Source organism: Conger conger, chromosome 16 (assembly GCF_963514075.1).
Source record: "Conger conger chromosome 16, fConCon1.1, whole genome shotgun sequence".
Lineage (NCBI taxonomy): Eukaryota > Metazoa > Chordata > Actinopteri > Anguilliformes > Congridae > Conger > Conger conger.
This window is the reverse complement of record NC_083775.1, coordinates 21,423,246-21,445,072: the sequence shown is the minus strand read 5'-3', so window position 1 is coordinate 21,445,072 and position 21,827 is coordinate 21,423,246. Positions and strand designations below refer to the sequence as shown.

Below are 21,827 nucleotides of genomic sequence, written 5' to 3'. Positions count from 1 at the left end.
GTTATGGAACATACTGAATATTGTCTAATTTTGATTCGGCAATAAATGATAGGTTCATAATTTCTCTAGGATTAGGATCTGACAATAATTCACGTGACCACACAGGTGGCTGATAGGGTGAGACTACAAAATATTTTGTATTTTGTTGACCATTAGAACCATGCTTTTTCTACTTTTTGACGAAGTGCTTGAACGCCAATTCACTGGTTTTGTTGGAGGAACCATGGACTGTAGAATTGTGTCCTTCACGTGCCAGGATCCAAGAAACGGGGTCCTAAAATTCCGTCCTTTCACTAGTTTTACTATTCCTTATTTCCATTTTTGATTAATTGTTTAAAATGTAGGCAGGAGATTCTTGGGCTATCTCTCCAAATATTTTATCGAGCAGAAATGGTATGCACAATACCTTGGTACAACACCGTATATGCGAAAGGGGGGCGACTTTAGTTATGCCCAACAATGTAATCTGTTCGTACTTCCACGTTGAAAGTCTTTGAACCTTTTAAAAATTCCCTCTCACAGAGGGAAGGGGCTGGCTCCGGGATACACCCCTTTTCGCGGGCTGCAGACTTTGCTTTGTCTTCATCAGTGCGCAGGTCCAGTGACCTCCTGCTATGGGTAATTTTATTTCCTAAAATCAAAGATGGTAGATAAAGATATTTCCGTTCCATAGCCTTTAGATTTAGGCAAAATTTAACAAAAAATAATAATCAGAGAGTCAGATTAGGTAACTAAGGGGCAGGAGAATCGTCCAAGCTGCCTGCCAGCAAGTATTCCTTTAGCCGTCCTAGCTAGTTGGGTAGCAATCTAGCTAGCACAGCAACACTTAACCCGTTTGCACACATAGCTGTCTGCTCTCTCGTGTTCCTTGTGGCCGAAGTAAATTAACGTTAGATCCAGCGACTTCGCACCCAAACCATGGCAGCACCCAGAAAAGTACCGTTTGTCACACTGTCGGCCTTCACTGGGGTACCAGCCCCTGAGCCCAAGAAACGTCGGAAGGAGGAAGAAATCGACCCCACTTTTGCAGAGCATGAAAAACCTGGTACAGCGGAGACAGGAGCAGGAGGAGGTGGAGGTGACGGCGCTCTCTTCGGTAACGTTAAAGTTGGTGGGGGAGACACCGGGAAACCTAGTGGGATCACGGTACGACTGAACCTTTGTCTGTCCGAGCCCAGCGACCAGGCGTCCGCCGAGTTCAGCTACAGCGAGCTGGTCCAGTCGCGCCAGGTAAGAGCTGAATTGTACGTGGTTAGGCCGGGAAAAGCCTGGGGTTGGTTGTCAAAACTCGTGTGTTGTTGACAGTGTAGTGTAACGTTAGCTAGCTGCTGAACTCGTTAACATGAAAGGCAGTGTTAGAACGATGGATCTTGCTAGCGAACAATTCTAATTTACCAGCTGCTCTCGGTGATCGTATTTGCTTGGAAGTTTTTATGACCGAATTCTAGCTTTAAAGTGTGCTGCTTTGCAAAAGGTGTTACCAGTTTGCCTAGCGAACAGTTTGATAGATTTTCTGCAGTTAGCGCTGGTTGGCATGTAGCTATTACATAGACAGCATCTACGGATATTTTGACAGCTAGGCAATAACTTGCTGGCGAGCAAAGCCCCAAGCAAACATAGCCGAACAGAAGCCACATGGCTACAGTGCTATAAGGCGACATGCATTCACTTGCGCAAAATGTTGTCTTGACTTGTATTCAATTTGCAGCCGATTCATTCCTGCAAGAGTGCATGTTAACACGAAAAGGCATTGTTGCAAATTTGTATGAACCTTCCTGGAAATGCGTCCCCTCTCAGTCTGGATTTATGGGCTAGGCTTTCACTTAACCCATTATGGATACATAATTAACTGGAGCCATATGTTTTATCACAAATGTTTTGCTATCTTAACCTGAAGTCACCCGCTTTGATTTGTTAGTGTCAGTGTGCACTTGTCTGGCCGCATTTGTATCCTATGCTACAGTACCTACTTTTATTTATTTGACATAAAGGTAATGTTCATAAAACACGGAAGGAAAGTCAAATTCCTGCAGTGGATATTAGATTATTGTTTTTGTTATTACTAAGCTCATAGAATCAGCAATATTTAGGAAATCGGTATGCATACTTTATATAATTTTCAATGTGTTGACCGACAGAACCACATATAACTATAGTGTACATATTTTCATTTACTTGTATTTGTGTGTGTGTGTGTGTTTAAACTCTTATTTAGGTGAAGAGGCACCCCCCACAGGGGCTGACACCTGCCTGTGACCCCACTGACCCTTTAGCGGACGAGCAGAGGGAGAGACGGGAAGTTGAAGCTCTTGCAAAGAAATTCGAAAGCAAATATGTGAGTAGCTCATGGTCATGTTGTCAGGATTTGAGAGCATGGGGGAGGTGTGGACAAGGATTTGAAGTACATCCTAGATTTGCCCGTATTTGTCAGTGAACACGTCACAAAAAACCCTAGAAAGTGAAATATCCCTTTTCCTGCAGCCTTAAATACAGAATTAGAATATGTTTTGTTTGCCCACTGCATAACCTTTGTTCATTTCCTCCTCCCTGCAGGGTAACAGTGTGAAGAAGAAGAGGAAGGACAGGATGCAGGATTTGATTGACATTGGCTTCGGCTACGACGAGAGCGACTCCTTCATCGATAACTCTGAAGCTGTGAGTATCTACTGTACCTTACCGCAGTCCCAGGCTGCTGCGCCATTTCGGTTCAAACTGGCACGCAGACAGCCAGTGTACTGCCAGGCAGGTCTGCGGAAACTGGCCTGCTACACCGCTCACCTTTGTTGTTGCAGTATGATGAGCTGGTTCCAGCATCTCTCACCACCAAGTTGGGGGGATTCTACATCAACACGGGTACCCTGCACTTCCGTGCTGCCTCCGAATCCGAGGGAGAGGAGGGGGGCAAGGGGGAAAAACTGCACAAGGTGAGCTGGATCAGCGATGAGCAGTGCACTCACACCGGCTGCATTTCCACAGCTCTGCTAATGCTGGGTGAGCTAGTGCGTGCTGCGCTTCCTGTTACCAAGTGTCCTTCAGCTGTGCTTCAGTCCTACACTTTTGGCCCGTTTGGCTGAACTTGTTACGACAGGCAATAGGTTCAGCTGCACTAGGTTTGAAATGAGGTTTTGTCTTGTTCGTGACCCCTTTTAACTTCTGAGTGTGCATTTACAATGAGCTTTGTTGTCATGAAAGACTTGAATGGCAAAAATGTTCTGTAGATGGTACGGTTTGTCTGGTGGATGTTATCGTGGACTAGCTGCCTCCGGAATGTTCCATGCAGCATCTGTCTTCCTTTGATTGACGGTTGAATGGATAAAATCTGAAAATGAAAGCTCACCGTCTGCCCCATTCTGCTCAGCAGAGGATGAAAGATGGAGAAGAGCGTGTGATTAAGAAGAGGAAGAAAAAAGAAGGAGTAAGTTTGGAGGAGAAGAAACCCAAGAAGAACCGACTGCCAAAGCCAGGGTGAGTGACTTGATACACGATGGCACCACAGACACTTCTGTCAGCATATTGTTAATGAGACCATAACATGTATAAATCTGTTACGCTTTCATCCTACAGGCATTATCTTAATTTTTACATTTACATTTGGCAGACTGTTAATGTAACATAATGCCTCTAACATAGTTTCTTTTTATCAGCATTCATTAATATTTCTACTTGATGCTATATTACAAGAGGGCAGTCAAAGTATGATGTTATGATGTAGAATGCTATCTAGTGTACTGGTTAAAATTTCAGTGTAGTGTGAATTAACTGTTACTGAAAAAAATTAAAGGAACCTCTGTAATGATCCAATGTCCTGCCATTGTGGCCTGAATGCACTGAATGCTCTCTCATACACTCTCCTGATCATTATTCCTCTTCTGCCCCTCTCCTTCTCTTCATCCCTCTTTCTACCCTCCTCTCTCCCTCGTTCTGATCCCAGAGGGCTGACCCTAGGCGCCCACCGCCCGGAGAAGAAGAAGCGGAAGAAGCTGATGAAGGATTCCCTGCACCTGGCCGCCATCCTCCGCCGCTTCACCCCGGACAACACCGACAACCGCAAGAAGAGCCTCTCTGCGGCCAACGCCCGCGGCCCCGCCCACGCGGCCCAGCCTGCCGGAGTGGCCACCCCCCACGGCCCGCACCCCCCCTTTACCCCCGCGCACGCCGACCTCTCCATGGCCGACCTCACCACCGACCCCGCGGTGATGTCACTTCTGGGCTCGGCCAATGAGAGCGAGATGCTGCAGGACCTGATGGGCGAGCTGGACTTTGGCGTGCTGGACTCACCCCAGGCCTGCAGCCCTACCCAGGGGGAGAACGGCCTGACCGGGGTGGGGCCGGGGCAGAAAGCTGGGTCTGGGGTGCTGGGGAAGGGCCAGGGGACGAGCCTCCTTACACCTCCACCGCTCCCTGCCAATCTGCCTGCCCCCCTCCTGAAACGCATCGAAGACCTGCGCCTGGTGAGTTGCCAAGCAACTCCAGTTTGTTATCTGTGCCTAGTTGCCCCATTTCTTTTTTTTTCAGTAATACATTAGCAATTAATTGTTTGATATTCATGCTACATTGCAGTATAAATAAATGGAGTTTGGGTGTGGTCTTACAGAGGAGAGACAGTGGAGCTTGCTCCCAGCAGCTGAAGCCTTGATCCCTTTAGCTAAGCCTGAGCTGAACATCTTCATTTCTTTCAGGCATGTCTGCCAATTTTAAAAGAGAGGAGGGAGAGGAGTTTTAAGACTAAAGAGAGTGACTCCAGATTGGGAATGCTTGGGTCAGGGAGACAGGCAGTGCGTTTTACAGACAAGAGAAGCTGCTGTTGGAGTGTGTCTGTACTGTACTGGAGTTCACGTTTCCGCTGGGTGTATGTACTGTACTGGAGTTCACGTTTCACTTGTGTGGATGTACTGTACAGAAGTTCACGTTTCCGCTGTGTGTTAGTGCGATTTTCTCTGGCTCCTCTCCCCCAGGCATCCCGCCAGTTCGACCAGGAGGGGAGGAAGAAGTTCTTCACTCTGGACATGAACAGCATTCTGCTGGAGTGAGTGTCTCTCTCTCTCTCTCTCTCTCTCTCTCTCTCTCTCTCTCTCTCTCTCTCTCTCTCTCTCTCCGTCTGTTTGTCTCTGTGGGCCAGGGTGCTGACCAGAATGAGTGATTCTGGGGAAAAAAAGAAAAGGAACATTTTTAGATGCATTTTTAAATTGTTTTCGGTGACCTAAGTTGCAATAACGACCAATACTATACATGCTTGATTTTATGAATAATAAATTTGTCTAAAATAATAATGAGAGGTAGATATAACGCTTCTCTCTGTATGGCAGCATTGAGCTGTAAGGAGAGGTAGTTATAACGCTTCTCTCTCTGTATGGCAGCATCGAGCTGTAAGGAGATATAACACTTCTCTCTCTCTCAGCATTGAGCTGTAAGGAGATGTAACACTTCTCTCTCTCTCTCTCAGCATTGAGCTGTAAGGAGATGTAACACTTCTCTCTCTCAGCATTGAGCTGTAAGGAGATGTAACACTTCTCTCTCTCAGCATTGAGCTGTAAGGAGATGTAACACTTCTCTCTCTCAGCATTGAGCTGTAAGGACATGTAACACTTCTCTCTCTCAGCATTGAGCTGTAAGGAGATGTAACACTTCTCTCTCTCAGCATTGAGCTGTAAGGAGATGTAACACTTCTCTCTCTCTCAGCATTGAGCTGTAAGGAGATGTAACACTTCTCTCTCTCAGCATTGAGCTGTAAGGAGATGTAACACTTCTCTCTCTCAGCATTGAGCTGTAAGGAGATGTAACACTTCTCTCTCTCTCAGCATTGAGCTGTAAGGAGATGTAACACTTCTCTCTCTCTCAGCATTGAGCTGTAAGGAGATGTAACACTTCTCTCTCTCTCAGCATTGAGCTGTAAGGAGATATAACACCTCTCTCTCAGCATTGAGCTGTAAGGAGATATAACACTTATCTCTCTCAGCATTGAGCTGTAAGGAGATGTAACACTTCTCTCTCTTAGCATTGAGCTGTAAGGAGATGTAACACTTCTCTCTCTCTCTCAGCATTGAGCTGTAAGGAGATGTAACACTTCTCTCTCTCTCAGCATTGAGCTGTAAGGAGATGCAACACTTCTCTCTCTCAGCATTGAGCTGTAAGGAGATGTAACACTTCTCTCTCTCTCAGCATTGAGCTGTAAGGAGATATAACACTTCTCTCTCTCAGCATTGAGCTGTAAGGAGATGTAACACTTCTCTCTCTCTCAGCATTGAGCTGTAAGGAGATGTAACACTTCTCTCTCTCTCTCTCAGCATTGAGCTGTAAGGAGATGTAACACTTCTCTCTCAGCATTGAGCTGTAAGGAGATGTAACACTTCTCTCTCTCTCTCAGCATTGAGCTGTAAGGAGATGTAACACTTCTCTCTCTCTCTCAGCATTGAGCTGCAGGTGCAGGAGCAGCCGGCTGCAGTCCGCTCTGCGGTGTACTCTCACCTGGAGGCCTTCGTTCCCTGCAACAAGGAGGTGCTCCTCAAACGCCTTAAAAAGCTCAGCCTCAACGTCCAGGTGAGACCCGCCTCTCACATTTCATCTGCTATGACCTGTGCTTACACTCTACTCGTGCACCTAAACTATACAGGTATCCTTTGCCAACTGTGGGGATTAGGTTTTTGGGTGGGGTTGGGTGGGGAACCGCAAAGCACACAGTTCGTAATACACAAACAGATGGTTTTACTAGTTATCTTGGAAGAAACGGGTGAGTTGCTGCGATTCCGATCCAGTGACACTCGCTGTGACGAGTAACTAGTTGTGAGTTTGGAGGGATAACTGAATTAGCTTTCAAACATTCTACTATACCTGTGATATGAGCTTGACTGGCACAGTGTTTTGGGAAAATATGCAGGACAGATCCCTCTTCCTCACTCTCCCTCACTCTCTCCCTCCCTCTCCCTCACTCTCCCTCACTCTCTCCCTCACTCTCCCTCACTCTCTCCCTCCCTCTCCCTCTCTCATCTCTCCAGGATGACCGGCTGCGTGCCCCTCTGCTGAAGCTGAAGCTGGCTGTGTGCAGTGTGATGCCGGAGCAGATCACCCGATACAACATGGACTGCATCGCCAGGGTGGCCAAGTATGACCAGGCTGCACACGCTTACTTCACATTATTTCCGTCCTGAGAAGACACGGGACGCTGTTTGAAGAGCATGGAAAATGGTACAAAAAAAATAAAAGTAAAAAATTGTTACCTTCCACCGTCTATTGCAGGCAACAGTCTGAGGACGTGGAGAAGAATGGGTCTGAAGAGGACGATGAAGAGAAGCCCGGAAAAAGAGTGATGGGGCCGCGGAAGAAGTTCCACTGGGACGACAAACTACGGTGTGTACAGCCCTTCCGCTGGAGCCCTGCTATTGACCTACAGCTGCAAATGTGGTCCTCCAGCCTGCAGGGGGGCAGTGTTGTGACCATTGCGTGTGCTTTTCCAGGACCCTGCTGTGCAACGTGGTGCGGGTAAAGCTGGGCTGCTACGAGCTGGAGCCGCAGTGCTCCCTGTCGGTGGAGGACTATCTGAAAGCCTTCCTGGAGAGTGAGGTGAAGCCGCTCTGGCCCAAGGGCTGGATGCAGGCCAGGTGTGTTCTCACGACCGCGTGGAACCGTCTCTTGTCTGCGCCCGTCGCCTTTGGTTCTGCTACATCACAATTCTCGTTTCGTGTTTTGTTTGATGGCATGTCTGATTTTAAACTCCCAACTCCCTCTTTTCTCTCCCTCTCAGGATACTGTTCAAAGAAAGCCGTTCAGTGCACAGCCACCTTACAGATAACCCGTGAGTTACCTGTGTTTTACCATCTTTCTGGCTCTGCTTTACAAAGCACTGCGATTGGTTAACATCAGTTTGACGACACACAAGCTCTGCCCATATTGGCTCATTTTACATTAAATATCACAGTAAATGGCACACTGCACACAGCTGCCACGATTATACTAACTTGGAACGATAGTTTTCGAATAGTTTGGAAAAGGTATTGTTATTGTTATGTTAAACAACAAACAAGCAGGCAATATTAGGGCATACATTTTATTGAATAGACATTTAAACTGAGTTGAGTTTCCTCAAAGCGTGTCGTATTGGTAAGAATGTCTTGAAGTATCTACAAACCATAAGCACATTTTTTGAGTGTTTCCGAAAACATGCCCACGTTTGCATGGGCCATGTTAAATACCTTAGTAGGCTATGTTAGAGGACAAATCATCAAAAAATCTCAAATGAAAAATGTCCACTAGATCGCACATTTATCATGTTGCGAATGCAAGATGCATGATTTCTGTAGAACGATTGCACTATTCTCTTTGCTGTGGTGTCTTGAACGACCACTTCGTTTAGCCTGCAGTAGTTTAGAGGTTACAGCCTACTCACGCTGTGTCTCTCGTTAGGGACATTTTAATAACATAACCAGTTTTTCTAGATTGGAAACAAAACAAATAATTATGTGTCACTGGAGACAGGGGAAGTGGCAGGTGCAATGAATGGATCTAGGTAATAACCTGGGCTTTTCGGAGCATTTGCTTACCCCCAGGACTCATTTGAATGTTTTTTTGTGATGTTTCTCATGAAGTCAGATTCTGGCAGGATGTTTGAAACATCACAAAAAACCCTCCAAATGAGATCCGAGGTAAGGTCAGGTAAAGCCCAGTTGATCAGAGAAAACTACTTGGAAGCGATTCATGGTCATGGTAAACAAACAAAAAATATATATTATTTCGTCTCATGTCATTTCTCTTTAAAAGGTCATTAGTATTCACCTATTTCAATGTGCCTCTGTAAAAAATGATCCAAAAGACGTGGTACCTGCCAATGCCTTAAGATTTAACTCGCATAACTTTAGAAAAATAGTTTGTTGTGCATTTAAGACACTCAGGAAACTCACCTGTTTGTCCATGCATGCTGTCCTTCCTGCAGTCAGTGGATTCATGCTCACCCTCTCTCCCTTTCTGACCCATCCAGAGCCAAGAAAAAGATGGTCCCCACTCCAAAATCCAAACCCAGGGTGAGTCATGCATCTCAAGGGTGTGTCATAGGTGTCATTTTGCGTGGAATCCGCATTCATAGAGTGAACAGAGCACTTAAACTTTTTAGTGACCTGTGAAAGTTCACGATTGTCATAAAGCAAACTTTTCCGTTTTTTTTCCGCGGGTTACAGGAGGGCGTCTGGGTCCAGAAACCGCCCTCCCTCTCGGTCCCGTCGGCCCGCCACCCGACCCCGTCGTCCCCGGAGACCATCTGCGTGTCGGACTCCCCCGACGACGACCTCCCGCCGCCCTCCCCCGACTCCATCTCCCACGCGCTGGCCCTGCTCAGCAGCGCCGCCAAGGGGCTGATCCAGGACCGGCCCGCCTCCCCCAAACCCGCCGCCTCGGCCCTGGGGAAGAAGGCCGCGCCCTCCGTCAGCTCCCCGCCCGTCCCTCGGCCCGTGTCCTCGCCCGCGCCATTTGGGACGGCGAAGGGTCCCCTCTCCCAGGCGCAGAGACACCCGCAGACGCACGCTCGCCAGCCGACCTTCCCCATGCTCAATAAACTCCAGGGCTCCAGTCCTCCGCCCCCACACAAGGCACGCCCGCCCCCCACTGCCTCCCCGCTCATGCCCCCCCAGCAGAAGGTGGTCTTCTCTCCCGCTGTCAAGCAGGGAGTCCGGCCTGGCCTCACCACGCCCCCTGGTGGGCTAGACAAGGGTAGCGGTAAAGCTAGCAGCGGTAGCAACGGTAGCATGGGTGTGGCCCCTCAGTGTAGGCCGAACGCCCTTCCTCAAACACGGCCACCTCAAACACCACACCTCAAAACGTCCTCCCACGCCTCCCCCGCGTCCTCTCCATCCCCCGCCGCCTCGCCCGGGCCCACCCCTGTGCCCTCCCCCTCCCCCTCCTCCCAAACCAAACCCCACCAGCAGCAGCCGTCTAACTTCATCACCCCGATGCAGGTCACCCTGAGCAAGTCCTCACACAGCAGTAACCCCTCCATCATCAAACTGAGCCACCGCCCGCCTGCCCCGGTGCCCCCTCCTTCCTCATCTCCCTCCCTCCCTCCCCACTCCCACCCGCAGTCCATCCCAAACATGCACCTGCACACCTCCAAGAGCTCCACCGTCCGCCCTCCCTTCCCTGTGCCGGGTGGCGGGGCTAAGAGCTACGGCACCCCCGCGGCTCAAAAGGCCGTCTCCCAAGGCAACTGCAACACCAGCCCCAGTCTTCCAAGCTCTTCACCTGCTCCCGGTCGCCGGGTCTCCAGCCCCTCCCCCGTTGCCTCTCCAGCCAATCATGAGCAGCGGCAAAGGACAGCAGGCGGGGCTAGCCCGGGGACTAAGCCAGCGGTGAGCCGGGCTCCGGTCGCCACTCCACCGTCGCTCCCAGTCACATCTCCGCTATCGCAGGTGAGCCACAGCTCCATAGCGGCCGGTTTTTAGCGTCATGGAACTTCCCATGTACAAGCTGCCGTCTCCTGGCCGTTTGACACAGATAGGCTGCATCAGGAGTGCTGTGGTCGGGGTCTAACCCCCGGCAAGTCCATTGGCCAACAGCGTGTGAAGTAATCGCCCGTTCTGTTAAATTTAAATGTAGATATCGTCGGCAGGGAGCAGCCTCCTAGGGACTCCTCCCCCGTCCCTCCCCCTGGGGTTTGGCATGCTGGGGGGACTGGTCCCGGTGTCCCTGCCCTTTCACCTCCCGTCCCTCCTCAACTTCACCCCTCCTACCGGGCAGACGGGGGCCAGCGCCGGGAGCGAGGGCGCCATGGCGACCGGGAACAACTCAGGATATAGCCTGGCACAGAGTGAGTGAAGGGACGCCCTGCCCCCATCACTATACTGACATTAGAAATGTCATCCGTAACACCGCTGCTCAAGCCACAAAACGCATTTAATGAGATTAAATGAGACCTGGTGGGTATTTCACAAAGCAGGGTTATATAGTTGGCTGGATAACTGCACTGGGGAAAACCAAAACTGTGTACCAGATGTGGGAAGGTACCGAGGTTTTATTCAGTGCAGTCGTCCAGATAACTATAATCCAGCTTTGTGAAACAGGGCCCTGGTGTGGTGAACATCTCAGTAGTCGTGTGTGTGTGTCGTGCCCCTGTGTTATTTCAGTTTATCCAATAAGGTGTTTGTAGCTGTTGTAGTGTCTGTGCCGTCTGACATTTTCCTGTGTTGTTCACCCGTCCTTTCGCCCCTTCTGCAACCGCTGATATTGATCTGATCACTTTCTGCTCTTTCATGCATTCTCCCCTGTATACGTCTCCCTCTGGCCCCCTCGCGTTCATCCATCTCTCCCTCCCCGCCCTCTCTGTCCGTGTCCGCGTGACAATCCCGCCCCTCCCTGTCTGTCCATGTTCTCCTCTCCTGCCCCGCCCTGTCTGTGTTCTCCTCTCCTGCCCCACCCTGTCTGTTATCCTCTCCCGCCCCACCCTGTCTGTCTGTGTTCTCCTCTCCTGCCCCGCCCTGTCTGTCTGTTATCCTCTCCTGCCCCACCCTGTCTGTCTGTTCTCCTTTCCTGCCCCACCCTGTCTGTTCATGTTCTCCTCTCCTGCCCCACCCTGTCTGTCCATATTCTCTCCTGCCCCACCCTGTCCGTGTTCTCCTCTCCTGCCCCACCCTGTCCATGTTCTCCTCTCCTGTCCCGCCCTGTCTGTCTGTGTTCTCCTCTCCTGCCCCGCCCTGTCCGTGTCCATGTCCACGTCTCTCCTCAGATCTGTATAAGAGCCTCCAGGTGGGGCCTCTCTCTGCACTGCCTCCTCACTTGCAGCTTGCTTTCTCAGGTAAACTCCCTGTCCTGCCCCCGCCAGCCCTCCCCCTCTGTACTCACCGGTTGTCCGCTGCATGTGCCGCCTCTGTCCAGCCGCTTTGTAGACGCATTTACCCGTCTGTCCGTCAGCCTCCAGATTTCACCACAGATACTCCACTTCAGTGCTCTTCATCCCCGCTGCTGGGGAGCCGCAGGGTGGGCTGGCTCTCGCTGTTACTCAGCACTTCAGTGTAATCAGCTGCTTTCATTCATAAATTTACTGACCTCTGGTTCCTGAGCTGGTTTCTTGGGTCGGAATTGGTCGCTGATATTACATCAGAAACAAAAACCAGCAGACCCTGTGGCTCTCCAGGACCACCAATGAAGATCACTGCTCTACTTGCTGAAATGATGTGCAGCTTTGACTTTCTTAACTGAAGCCATTGGTTACAAATAGGTAACCATATAGACCATAATCTACAGGGGGTAGCAAGACATTCTTTTGCAGATATTCTGGCAATGGTCTCTGGTTTGCCCGTCTGTTGTGCCAGCTCATCATTTTGTCCCCCCCCCCCCCCTCACCCCACCCCCTCACCCCCCAGATCAAATCAATCAAAGCCAGGAAGGGGATACGAATAGGAAGTCTCTCTGACCCAGATCTATGGGAACACACGGCAGGGCCCAACCCACCAGGATGACATCACCCTGGACTAATCAATACTTGGGATGGCTTTGACTGCCGGATGAACTTGTTGATGGATGCTCATTTGAGTACGCCTGAAAAGTATTTTTTTTACTGTAATAATGCATCATTAATAATGTCAACAGAATGGATGGATGGATGAATGAACTTTTCCTATTCTTTTTTTTGACAATGTTTACATGATGGACCTTTATCACTGTGGAAGGAGAGGTGGAGGGCAATGTAATGTTTGAAATCACTGTTTTATATGGTACGGCCACGGTCAGGTCAGTGCATTCTGGGAGTTTGTGTATTTATTAGCCACTGCCAATAAGATTTCTGGTAAAACCAGCTAGCTTGTAGTGAATGTAGCCCCCCCCCCCCCTCTCAGGGGAAAACCGTTTTTAGACAAAATATCCCCCCCCCCCTGTGAGCATGTACAGGTTTGTGTGCCTGTGTGCACACTAGACTCCAGTGTCCAGGTCACTTTGAGTGCACACTCCCCCCACCTCTCTCTCCCACTCTCTTTCTGGTGCTGTATTTTACACTGGTGTGTGTGTTTGTGTGAGTAAAAGGGAAGAAGTTTGTATTCTACTTGAATACTTTTTTATATACACATGTACAAATGTTGCCACTAAAAACACATCAAAAAGCCTTAGCGTGTAATAAAAACTATGCAGGGTGATAAACGTTTCTCAAACCAAAATGGTGAGATGTGGTGTAAAATTCCTTGTGTCAGGGGTGCTGAGGGTGTGGATGACATTGGGTGTTTCCTCTAAATGAAAATGGCATTGGTGGAATTTTTTCTGTCAGCCACAAAATTGCAGGGGACTCAGCTAATGGGATTACATTTACTGTACTCACAGTACGCAGTACCACTGGAATTCTCAATGGCATTTCCAAAGCTACTAGCAATGGTACTTTAAGTTTCCATTTTGCATTAGATTTGGTCTTGATTGAATGTCCCTCCTGCAGGAAACGGTTATGCTTATTTGCCAATAAATCTGAATGCTTGCATGTCTCTAAAACAAAAAACATCTTCAGTACAGTCCTTATGTATTTGGACAGTTGGCATAATTTATATTCTTTTAGCTCCGTCGTCCACACATTGGATTTGAAACTGAATGTGAGGTTAAAGTGCAGACTGTCCCCTTTAATTTGTGGGAATTTGCATCCATATTGGGCGATTATAAGCTTTCTTATACCTGCACTAAGGAAGTGATTGAATACACCTGACTATTCAGAAGCAGCTGAGAAGCCAACCGTCCAATTACTTTTGGTCCCCTAAAATGGGGGGATGCATGAAAAGGGATGTGATTCGTACACGCATCACCTCATATGAATGTAAATACCCTCAAATGAAAGGTGACAGTCTGCACTTTAACCTCACATTCATTGTTTCATTTCAAATCCAATGTGCTACTGAGCAAAACATTAATTGTACCAACTGTCAAATACGGACTGCACTATATACGCATATAAACAAAGTTCCAGGCCAATAATTTACAATTCTGAAACTGGAAACAAATGAATGAATGAAAGATCTGAAGGAGGAAGAGGAACAAACACTAAAGACAGTTTCTATAATGAATACGTTTATTGTCTTACAAAATTGTTGTTCTAGAAATACAGGTGTACATGGAGGGAGGAAAGAAAGGGGAGGATGTCAACGGCCAGTTTCCCCGTGTCGGTTACCTAGCGACCTGGAGGGCGTTAAAGCTTTTCAACCAAACGATAGAGGACCAGGCTTCCCAGCAGAGCGCCCCGCCCCGCCCCGCCCCGCCACACCCCGTCACAAACGCTGCTGTCACTCCCATCGGCAGCGAGGCGGGGAACCCGCTGGGGCCACAAACGGCTGGATAACACAGACATTATGCATAAAAAAACCCCCCCAAGAATCATCCATCTTAATGTAGTGAGCATATGCATCAATATGCACGTATTGTCTTTACATTTTTGTTTAATTTTTTTTGCCCTTCCAGTTATGCTTTCTTATGTAGTGTCTAAGGCACTTTTTTTAAAACATGTTTTATTGTATATAATCAAACTTATATGAGTTTAGTGTTGAATTACTCTTTAACAAAAAGAGGGGAAAATTTGAAAGAATTAAAATTGAGGAATGAAATTATAATAATACCGATGAATATGCGGTTTGGTCCTGCGTGTGTGTAGCTGCAGAACTGGTGGTGTTGATTTTTAAGAGGCTTTTGCCCTCCAAGAATGGGGGCAAAAGCACTCTGTAGACCTGTTGAGACACACAGGTGTATCAAGTCCCACTCTCAGGAGGAGAGGCTGAGCTCACTGAATCTGGCATCACAAACTACTCCTGTACAGTTAGACGGGACCAGGAGGGGGCAGTGCTCAAAATACTTCCGAACAAGCCTTTAAAGGAGCACTGTCACACTTGAGATTATTTTGATTAAATGCTTAAATGATATTGTGTGTAGGCCTTTTTAAAATCACCGTCAGTGTAGCGGTTTCCTAAATATGGGGCAAAACTCGTCAAAATCAAAAAGCTCGTCCTCTAACTGGGTGAAGTCAGAGTTGTCCATCATATCGCTCAGGACAGTCAAGTTAGGTTATATAGGTGATGTTTGTATACTAATATTACCATATTTTCTGGGAGTGTCATGCGATTGCCTGGATAGGTGGGTGCCCATAAACCAGTGGAGTTTGAGCATGCGTTACCTTCTGGGAAACAGGCTGGAGACTCAAGCCAAACGTTCACTGAGGTCATTGGACATGTTGCTTTCAGAAGTTTTGCCTCAAAAAGGCCTACACACATAATTTAAGCATTTAATTCAAATAATGTCAACTGAAACCAGTGTGACAGTGCTCCTTTCATTGAAGTGCTCTGTATTATTATTGCCTCTGACAGGAAACTGTCACTGTGCCTGATTTCTACTATTTCTACGAAACCATTGTGTGTGGTTTTTAAGTGCTGAGTGGCAGGGTTTTAATTGGCAATTGTAGTCGACAGTAATACTTTTGTGGGCCGACTGGCTGAACGTCACACAAGGTAGTGCGCCATTCATAGCTCTGCCAAATGGGTACTCCTTCCTCCATACAAAAATCTTTTTGTTTTGGTGCAAAACCAAAATTCCCTCTCTATTCCTGTGTGTTGGGGAATGTTATTGTGGTCAGAAAAATGTTCCAGTTGTATTTAAATGATGTTCCCTGCTTCTACTGGGCCGAAAAATGTTTATGCCTAGTTCCCACGGCTTTCTGAACGGGTTTGCACGGAAAAGAAAAACGGCCCACCCTGCAATAACCCGACCCTGTCAAGTCTGTCATTCCTGAGTGGCTCGCTAAGTCACCTAGGAAATGGCTTCACACTTAATCTGAAAGAGAAAAAATGTCTTACTCATAAAAGGCAATTCCTTTATATTCTGAGAATGTGTTGTGCAGGCTTTGCTCTCCCACAGTTTACATGTAAAAATGCAGTTGTACCTATACTATAAGCAGAGAGAGTACATTATTCCAAGGCTAAGAGTTACATTAAAGACTGCTCAGCCGCGCTGCAGTGTGGAGTACAACATGCTGTGCGCCTCCTCTGGCGGGGAGGGGTACAGCAGGCCTCCCTGCAGTACTGGCAGTTTTCAGGGGCAGGGTGTTGGGAGGGAGGGAGGGAGGCAGGGGAGGCGGGTTGGGGTGCACCAGGTGCAGTCTCTTGCCGGTTGGCCGGGTGGCTACGTGTGGGCGGAGCCTCTACTCGGGCTGTGGTGCCGGGGTCTGGTTGGTGTCGCCGGCCTTGCTGACGTCGCCGTCGTCGTCGGAGAGGTCCAGGGACACGCCCTCGATCTGCAGCTGTCTGCGGCCGGAGCGGCTGCTGGAGAAGGTGATTGGGCCTCCGCGTCTGGGGGGGGAGGAGCCACGGAAACGCATTTAATACCTGCACTTACTCACACATGGTACCCGCAGTCCGGCTTGAGTATTACTGTTGGTAATATGCTTAGTACATGTGACAGCATAATTACAGTAATTGGAGCAGATGCTGTACCTCAACATTTGCTTGCTGTGTAAAGATTTCGAGATTTAACACAGACTGGGTATGTCACTCAGGATATGCGCATCTGATAAGTAAATAAATGTATGTAATTTGGTTGAATTGATTGGGATGGAATGTTTTGGGACAGAATGAAATGTAACAGAACGGAATGTTCCAGAACACAACAGAAGGTGCATTGGGGCGGTGCTTTGGTACCGGGTCTTCAGGGTGTGTGTGTGTGTGTGTGTGTGTGTGTACCTGAGGCGGGTCTTCAGGGTGTGTGTGTGTGTGTGTGTGTGTGTGTACCTGAGGCGGGTCTTCAGGGTGTGTGTGTGTACCTGAGGCGGGTCTTCAGGGTGTGTGTGTGTGTGTGTGTACCTGAGGCGGGTCTTCAGGGTGGGTGTGTGTGTGTGTGTGTGTGTGTGTGTGTGTGTGTGTGTGTACCTGAGGCGGGTCTTCAGGGTGTGTGTGTGTGTGTGTGTGTGTGTGTACCTGAGGCGGGTCTTCAGGGTGTGTGTGTGTGTGTGTGTGTGTGTACCTGAGGCGGGTCTTCAGGGTGTGTGTGTGTGTGTGTGTGTACCTGAGGCGGGTCTTCAGGGTGTGTGTGTGTGTGTGTGTGTGTGTGTGTGTACCTGAGGCGGGTCTTCAGGGTGTGTGTGTGTGTATGTGTGTGTGTACCTGAGGCGGGTCTTCAGGGTGTGTGTGTGTGTGTGTGTGTGTGTGTGTGTACCTGAGGCGGGTCTTCAGGGTGTTGACCTCCCGGCTCAGCGCCTCGCTGGCCTCTGTGGCGTCCTCCAGCTCTCTCTGCAGCTTGCGGCGGTTGGCGTTGGCGCGGGTGGCCTCCTCCTCCGCCTCCTCCAGCTGCCTCTTCAGCTGCTTCATCCTGGAGTTGGCCTTCTCCATCTGTAGGGGATCCACACAGCTTCACCAACTCTCACTCTGCAGGCCAGTCTATTCTTTATTATAGGGATTCGCAAATAATGGGGCTAGCTTTTGCCATTTGTACGGGCAACCAAACATCAGTAAAACCTGAAGCAACCGGTGTAAACCGGTTGGCTGTCGACAGACAGGGCCAGGCTCACCCTTCACCGCGGACCTCACCTGCTCCTTGTACTGGTCGGCATGGCGACGCTCATCCTCCACCTGCATGAACACCTCCTTCAGCTTCTTCTCTGTGCGCCGCACAATCTTATTGGCCACAGCTCGCTCCCTGGGCAGGGGCAAAGGGTGGACATCAGGGCTCAAGCATTTCTGCACCTGGACAAATCAGCCATTCTACTGATGTTTGAACTGCGGCGACGATAGGTGAGCATTTGAGCCGTGATATCAAACAGGAAGCCACAAAGACTATGAGGTCTAATAGGGGAAGTCCTGCGCAGAACTTTACAGCAGTGATATCAAACAGCAGAATCTCACTTGGCCTCCTGTTCCAGCTGCTCCTCCAGCTGGGCGATCTTGGCCTCCAGGGTGGAGATGGCGGCTTTGAACTTGGACTTGACCGAGCCCTCCAGCTCCTGCAGCTTGGACTTGAGGTCCTTGTTCTGTCTCTCCAGCTGCTGCCGGGCGTTCTCGCTCTTCTGCGCGGCGCTGCGTTCGCTGGTCAGCTCCGTGTTCAGGGAGTCCATCTGATTGGAGGAGGGGGAAATCAAACGGATGGTCTGTCTTCGCTACACTTCGCTATCCCACATTTTGTTATGTTACAGCCTTATTCCAAAATGGAATAAATTCATTTTTTTTGCTCAAAATTCTACAAACACAACACCCCATAATGACAACATGAAAGAAGTTTTTTTGAAATCTTTGCAAATTTATTAAAAATTAAAAACTAAGAAATCACATGTACATAAGTATGGTGGTGTGTATGTGTGTGTGTGTGTGTGTGTGTGTGTGTAAGGGGACAGTACCTGCATGGTGGTGTGTGTGTGTGTGTGTGTGTGTGTGTGTGTGTGTGTGTGTGTGTGTACCTGCATGGTGGTGGTGGTGTGTGTGTGTGTGTGTGTGTACCTGCATGGTGGTGTGTGTTTGTGTGTGTGTGTGTACCTGCATGGTGGTGTGTGTGTGTGTGTGTGTGTGTGTACCTGCATGGTGGTGTGTGTGTGTGTGTGTGTACCTGCATGGTGGTGTGTGTGTGTGTGTGTGTGTGTGTGTGTGTGTGTGTACCTGCATGGTGGTGTGTGTGTGTGTGTGTGTGTGTGTGTGTGTGTGTGTGTACCTGCATGGTGGTCTTGCGGAAGCGGTCGTTGAGCAGCTCCATGTTGCTCTGCTCCTCCTCCAGCTCCTCCTCCAGCTGGGCGATGCGCGCCTCCAGCCTGCGCTTCTCCTCCATCAGGGCGGACCTGCAGGGGCGGAGACGCGCCCACAGCGTTCAACAGGGCTCCCACACAGCATTCAACAGGGCTCCCACACAGCGTTCAACAGGGCTCCCACACAGCGTTCAACAGGGCTCCCACACAGCGTTCAACAGGGCTCCCACACAGCGTTCAACAGGGCTCCCACACAGCGTTCAACAGGGCTCCCACACAGCGTTCAACAGGGCTCCCACACAGCGCTCAACAGGGCTCCCACACAGCGCTCAACAGGGCTCCCACACAGCGCTCAACAGGGCTCCCACACAGCGCTCAACAGGGCTCCCACACAGCGCTCAACAGGGCTCCCACACAGCGCTCAACAGGGCTCCCACACAGTGTTCAACAGGGCTCCCACACTTACACTGGCCTATGCCACCCTTTCAAAGGCTATTCAAGGTCCCATTCCTCCACATTCAAGGAGCCACAAAAAAAGGTGCAGACCACCAATAAAGAAATACAAAATATAAACACTGGTACACCAGATCTTTCAAACTCAATCCAAGTTTTGAGCATAATATGCATTCTGGTCCAGGACCAATGATCCTTAGCTATTTGAAAGTCCATACCCAAATTATATGAAGCACAAATTAAATTATATTATCAAATGGCACAACCTCTGAAGAAAACAATTCCAGAACTTTAAGGCACCAATGTCAAAATGTTATTTTTGAAGAACTTTCAAGTCGTTTGATTTTCATGTTGTAATTTTTAAATGAATGTTTTTCAGGCTCATTAAGGAGCAGGCCCCTGGCTGACAGGGCCCCAGGACCACCCAGAGGTCACCCACTTTCCGGAGGCGCTGTTGGAGATCTCATCGGCCAGCTCGTCCCTCTCCTGCTCCGCATGGCGCCGGGCCCTCTCCGACGCTGCCATGTCCTGTGGAGGGGGGGGTCACAGGGAGGTCAATGCCACTCTCAACCAATCAGCAACCACTTTCCCTCCAGGAGTTATTAATGTTTTTTCTTAAGCCAGTTTTTTTTCCCTCCTCCACCAATGTGGGAGAGATGGCACGCTGCCAGCCGCCACTTTTTGCACGCAGTCACTGAACCGAAACGCCCCCTCTCTGAGTGACACCACCCTGCGGGGGCTTCTGGCGGTGTCAGGCGCGGTTCTGAACCAGCGGGAGGCTCAGATCGAGCAGAACCGCCGCAGAACCGTCTCCGGGGCGACGCACCTCGTGGAGCTGAAGAATCTCCGCCTCTAGGCTCTTCAGCTTCTTCTCGTTCTCCTTGGACTGAGCGAAGATCTCGTCACGGGAGGCCCGCGCGTCCTCCAGCTCCCTCTGGTAGTCCTTCATCTGAGCCTGAGGGAGGAGGAGAGAGAGGAGGGATTCAGAGAAGAGGGAGGGAGAGTGTGAGAGACGGGAAAGGGGGGAAGGGGAGAGCCATCCTCTAATACAACAGTATTTTAATATTGCTGGCCATCGCGAAACCCGTACATACAGCGTATGTGTTCTTCCTTTTAAAATGACAAAATCCTTTTGATTTGTGACGGTTTCTCTGTTGTACGTGCAGGATTCGGGTGCCGCGGGATCGGGGGGGTTACCTGCAGCTTGCGCAGCTGCTTGATGGCCTCGTCGCGGGCCTTATTGGCCGCCTCGATCTGCATCTCCAGGTCCTTCAGGTCCATCTCCAGCTTCTTCTTGGCGGCTACAGCCAGCGCCCTCTGCTTCCTCTCATCCTCCAGCTCCGCCTCTAACTCCCGCACCTGCAGAGGGGGCGGGGCCGACACGGTTACCACGGGGGCAGAAAGGGGGAGGGGTCTGATAGCACACCTTCACATTTTACACTGTCTCCCGGGCAGGTTGTCCAGCACTGTTACGCTCTGTACCATTTCTCTCAAGGAATATACCCCCCCCTTTGAGGATACTACTACCGTGCCTCGATTCCTGATGCATGAACTTCTATTTTTGTTAGCCAACATCTGGCAAATGACATTAATGCAACATGAACTTTATCAAAGCAGGGACTGAGGTGTGGTGTGCACAGATTGGGTGTGGGATTAGCAGAGAAGGGGGCTGGTTCAGTTAGGAGAGCTGGTGAGCTGGGGTGTGGGATTAGCAGAGAACGGGGCTGGTTCAGTTAGGAGAGCTGGTGAGCTGGGGTGTGGGATTAGCAGAGAACGGGGCTGGTTCAGTTAGGAGAGCTGGTGAGCTGGGGTGTGGGATTAGCAGAGAAGGGGGCTAGTTCAGTTAGGAGAGCTGGTGAGCTGGGGTGTGGGATTAGCAGAGAAGGGGGCTGGTTCAGTTAGGAGAGCTGGTGAGCTGGGGTGTGGGATTAGCAGAGAAGGGGGCTAGTTCAGTTAGGAGAGCCGGTGAGCTGGGGTGTGGGATTAGCAGAGAAGGGGGCTAGTTCAGTTAGGAGAGCTGGTGAGCTGGGGTGTGGGATTAGCAGAGAAGGGGGCTAGTTCAGTTAGGAGAGCTGGTGAGCTGGGGTGTGGGATTAGCAGAGAAGGGGGCTAGTTCAGTTAGGAGAGCTGGTGAGCTGGGGTGTGGGATTAGCAGAGAAGGGGGCTGGTTCAGTTAGGAGAGCTGGGGGGGGTGCAGGAGCAGGGCGTTGCTCGACGCAGCTCACCTGCTTGACGAGCGACCTCTTCTTCTCCTCGTTCTGCTCGTCGCGGGCCTGCAGGTCCCTCTCGTACTGGGCCTTCATGGCCTGCATGTTGACCTCCAGACGCAGCTTGGCGTCCTCCGTGGCCTGCAGCTCGTCCTCCAGCTCCTCCAGCTGGGTGCGCATCTCCTCCAGCTGCTGCTCCATCCCGCGCTTAGACTTCTCCAGCTCGTGCACCTGGAGAGGGGAACGGGTCAGAACCACCGCCCCGCACTCCTGTCCAAGCCAAACCTGCACTCTTATCTAACTAAGACCGTTCTCATTACTCCCAAATCGCATAGAGACATGTCAATATAATTCAGAAATACCAACAACATGCAAGGAATTTTCTGCTTGGTGCTGAGAGAAAAACGATCAGTGGTTTGTCATAACATTAGAACCGTGGGCCGCAAACTTAAGAGGTAAGAGGTAAGAGGCGCACTGGCAGCATCCCACAATCCCCCACTGCAGTGCGCTGCGGCGAT

At 49.8% G+C, this 21,827-nt stretch overlaps 2 protein-coding genes across 4 annotated transcripts in view; one reads left to right on the top strand and one right to left on the bottom strand.

Moving 5' to 3' along the window:
• The first annotated feature begins 85 nt into the window (after nucleotides 1-85).
• LOC133114234 (ubinuclein-2-like) lies at nucleotides 86-13,124 on the top strand. 2 transcript variants are annotated; one of them, XM_061223436.1, is made up of 17 exons: nucleotides 86-1,230; nucleotides 2,216-2,335; nucleotides 2,554-2,655; nucleotides 2,793-2,924; nucleotides 3,362-3,465; nucleotides 3,932-4,451; nucleotides 4,956-5,026; nucleotides 6,408-6,537; nucleotides 6,993-7,099; nucleotides 7,234-7,344; nucleotides 7,452-7,595; nucleotides 7,739-7,789; nucleotides 8,969-9,011; nucleotides 9,165-10,388; nucleotides 10,576-10,786; nucleotides 11,702-11,770; nucleotides 12,339-13,124. In XM_061223436.1, exons 1-17 carry the CDS (start codon nucleotides 919-921, stop codon nucleotides 12,386-12,388), a joined length of 3,501 nt encoding a protein of 1,166 aa, XP_061079420.1. In that variant the 5' UTR covers nucleotides 86-918; the 3' UTR covers nucleotides 12,389-13,124. The 2 variants fall into 2 exon arrangements, with proteins under 2 accessions (XP_061079420.1, XP_061079421.1); XM_061223437.1 differs by lacking the exon at nucleotides 11,702-11,770 and having other exon boundaries at nucleotides 87-1,230.
• Nucleotides 13,125-13,996: 872 nt separating this feature from the next.
• The window catches only part of LOC133115226 (myosin-10-like), a 72,341-nt gene continuing 64,510 nt past the window's right edge, over nucleotides 13,997-21,827 (bottom strand). For both annotated transcript variants that reach the window (XM_061225027.1, XM_061225028.1), the window contains 9 exons: nucleotides 21,328-21,540; nucleotides 20,300-20,461; nucleotides 19,929-20,057; nucleotides 19,542-19,630; nucleotides 18,619-18,742; nucleotides 17,823-18,031; nucleotides 17,508-17,616; nucleotides 17,137-17,309; nucleotides 13,997-16,274 (listed from right to left, as the gene is read on the bottom strand). In XM_061225027.1, the coding sequence (XP_061081011.1) occupies nucleotides 16,127-16,274; nucleotides 17,137-17,309; nucleotides 17,508-17,616; nucleotides 17,823-18,031; nucleotides 18,619-18,742; nucleotides 19,542-19,630; nucleotides 19,929-20,057; nucleotides 20,300-20,461; nucleotides 21,328-21,540 (1,356 nt within the window). In that variant the 3' untranslated portion in view covers nucleotides 13,997-16,126. The remainder of the gene's footprint in view (nucleotides 16,275-17,136; nucleotides 17,310-17,507; nucleotides 17,617-17,822; nucleotides 18,032-18,618; nucleotides 18,743-19,541; nucleotides 19,631-19,928; nucleotides 20,058-20,299; nucleotides 20,462-21,327; nucleotides 21,541-21,827) is intronic.

Coding starts and splice junctions, on each gene's coding strand:
- LOC133114234 (XM_061223436.1), top strand. CDS start 919: ATGGCAGCACCCAGAAAAGTACCGTTTGTCACACTGTCGGCCTTCACT. Junction 2,925..3,361: donor AGGGGGAAAAACTGCACAAG/GTGAGCTGGATC, acceptor TCTGCTCAGCAG/AGGATGAAAGATGGAGAAGA. Junction 7,345..7,451: donor CACTGGGACGACAAACTACG/GTGTGTACAGCC, acceptor GTGCTTTTCCAG/GACCCTGCTGTGCAACGTGG.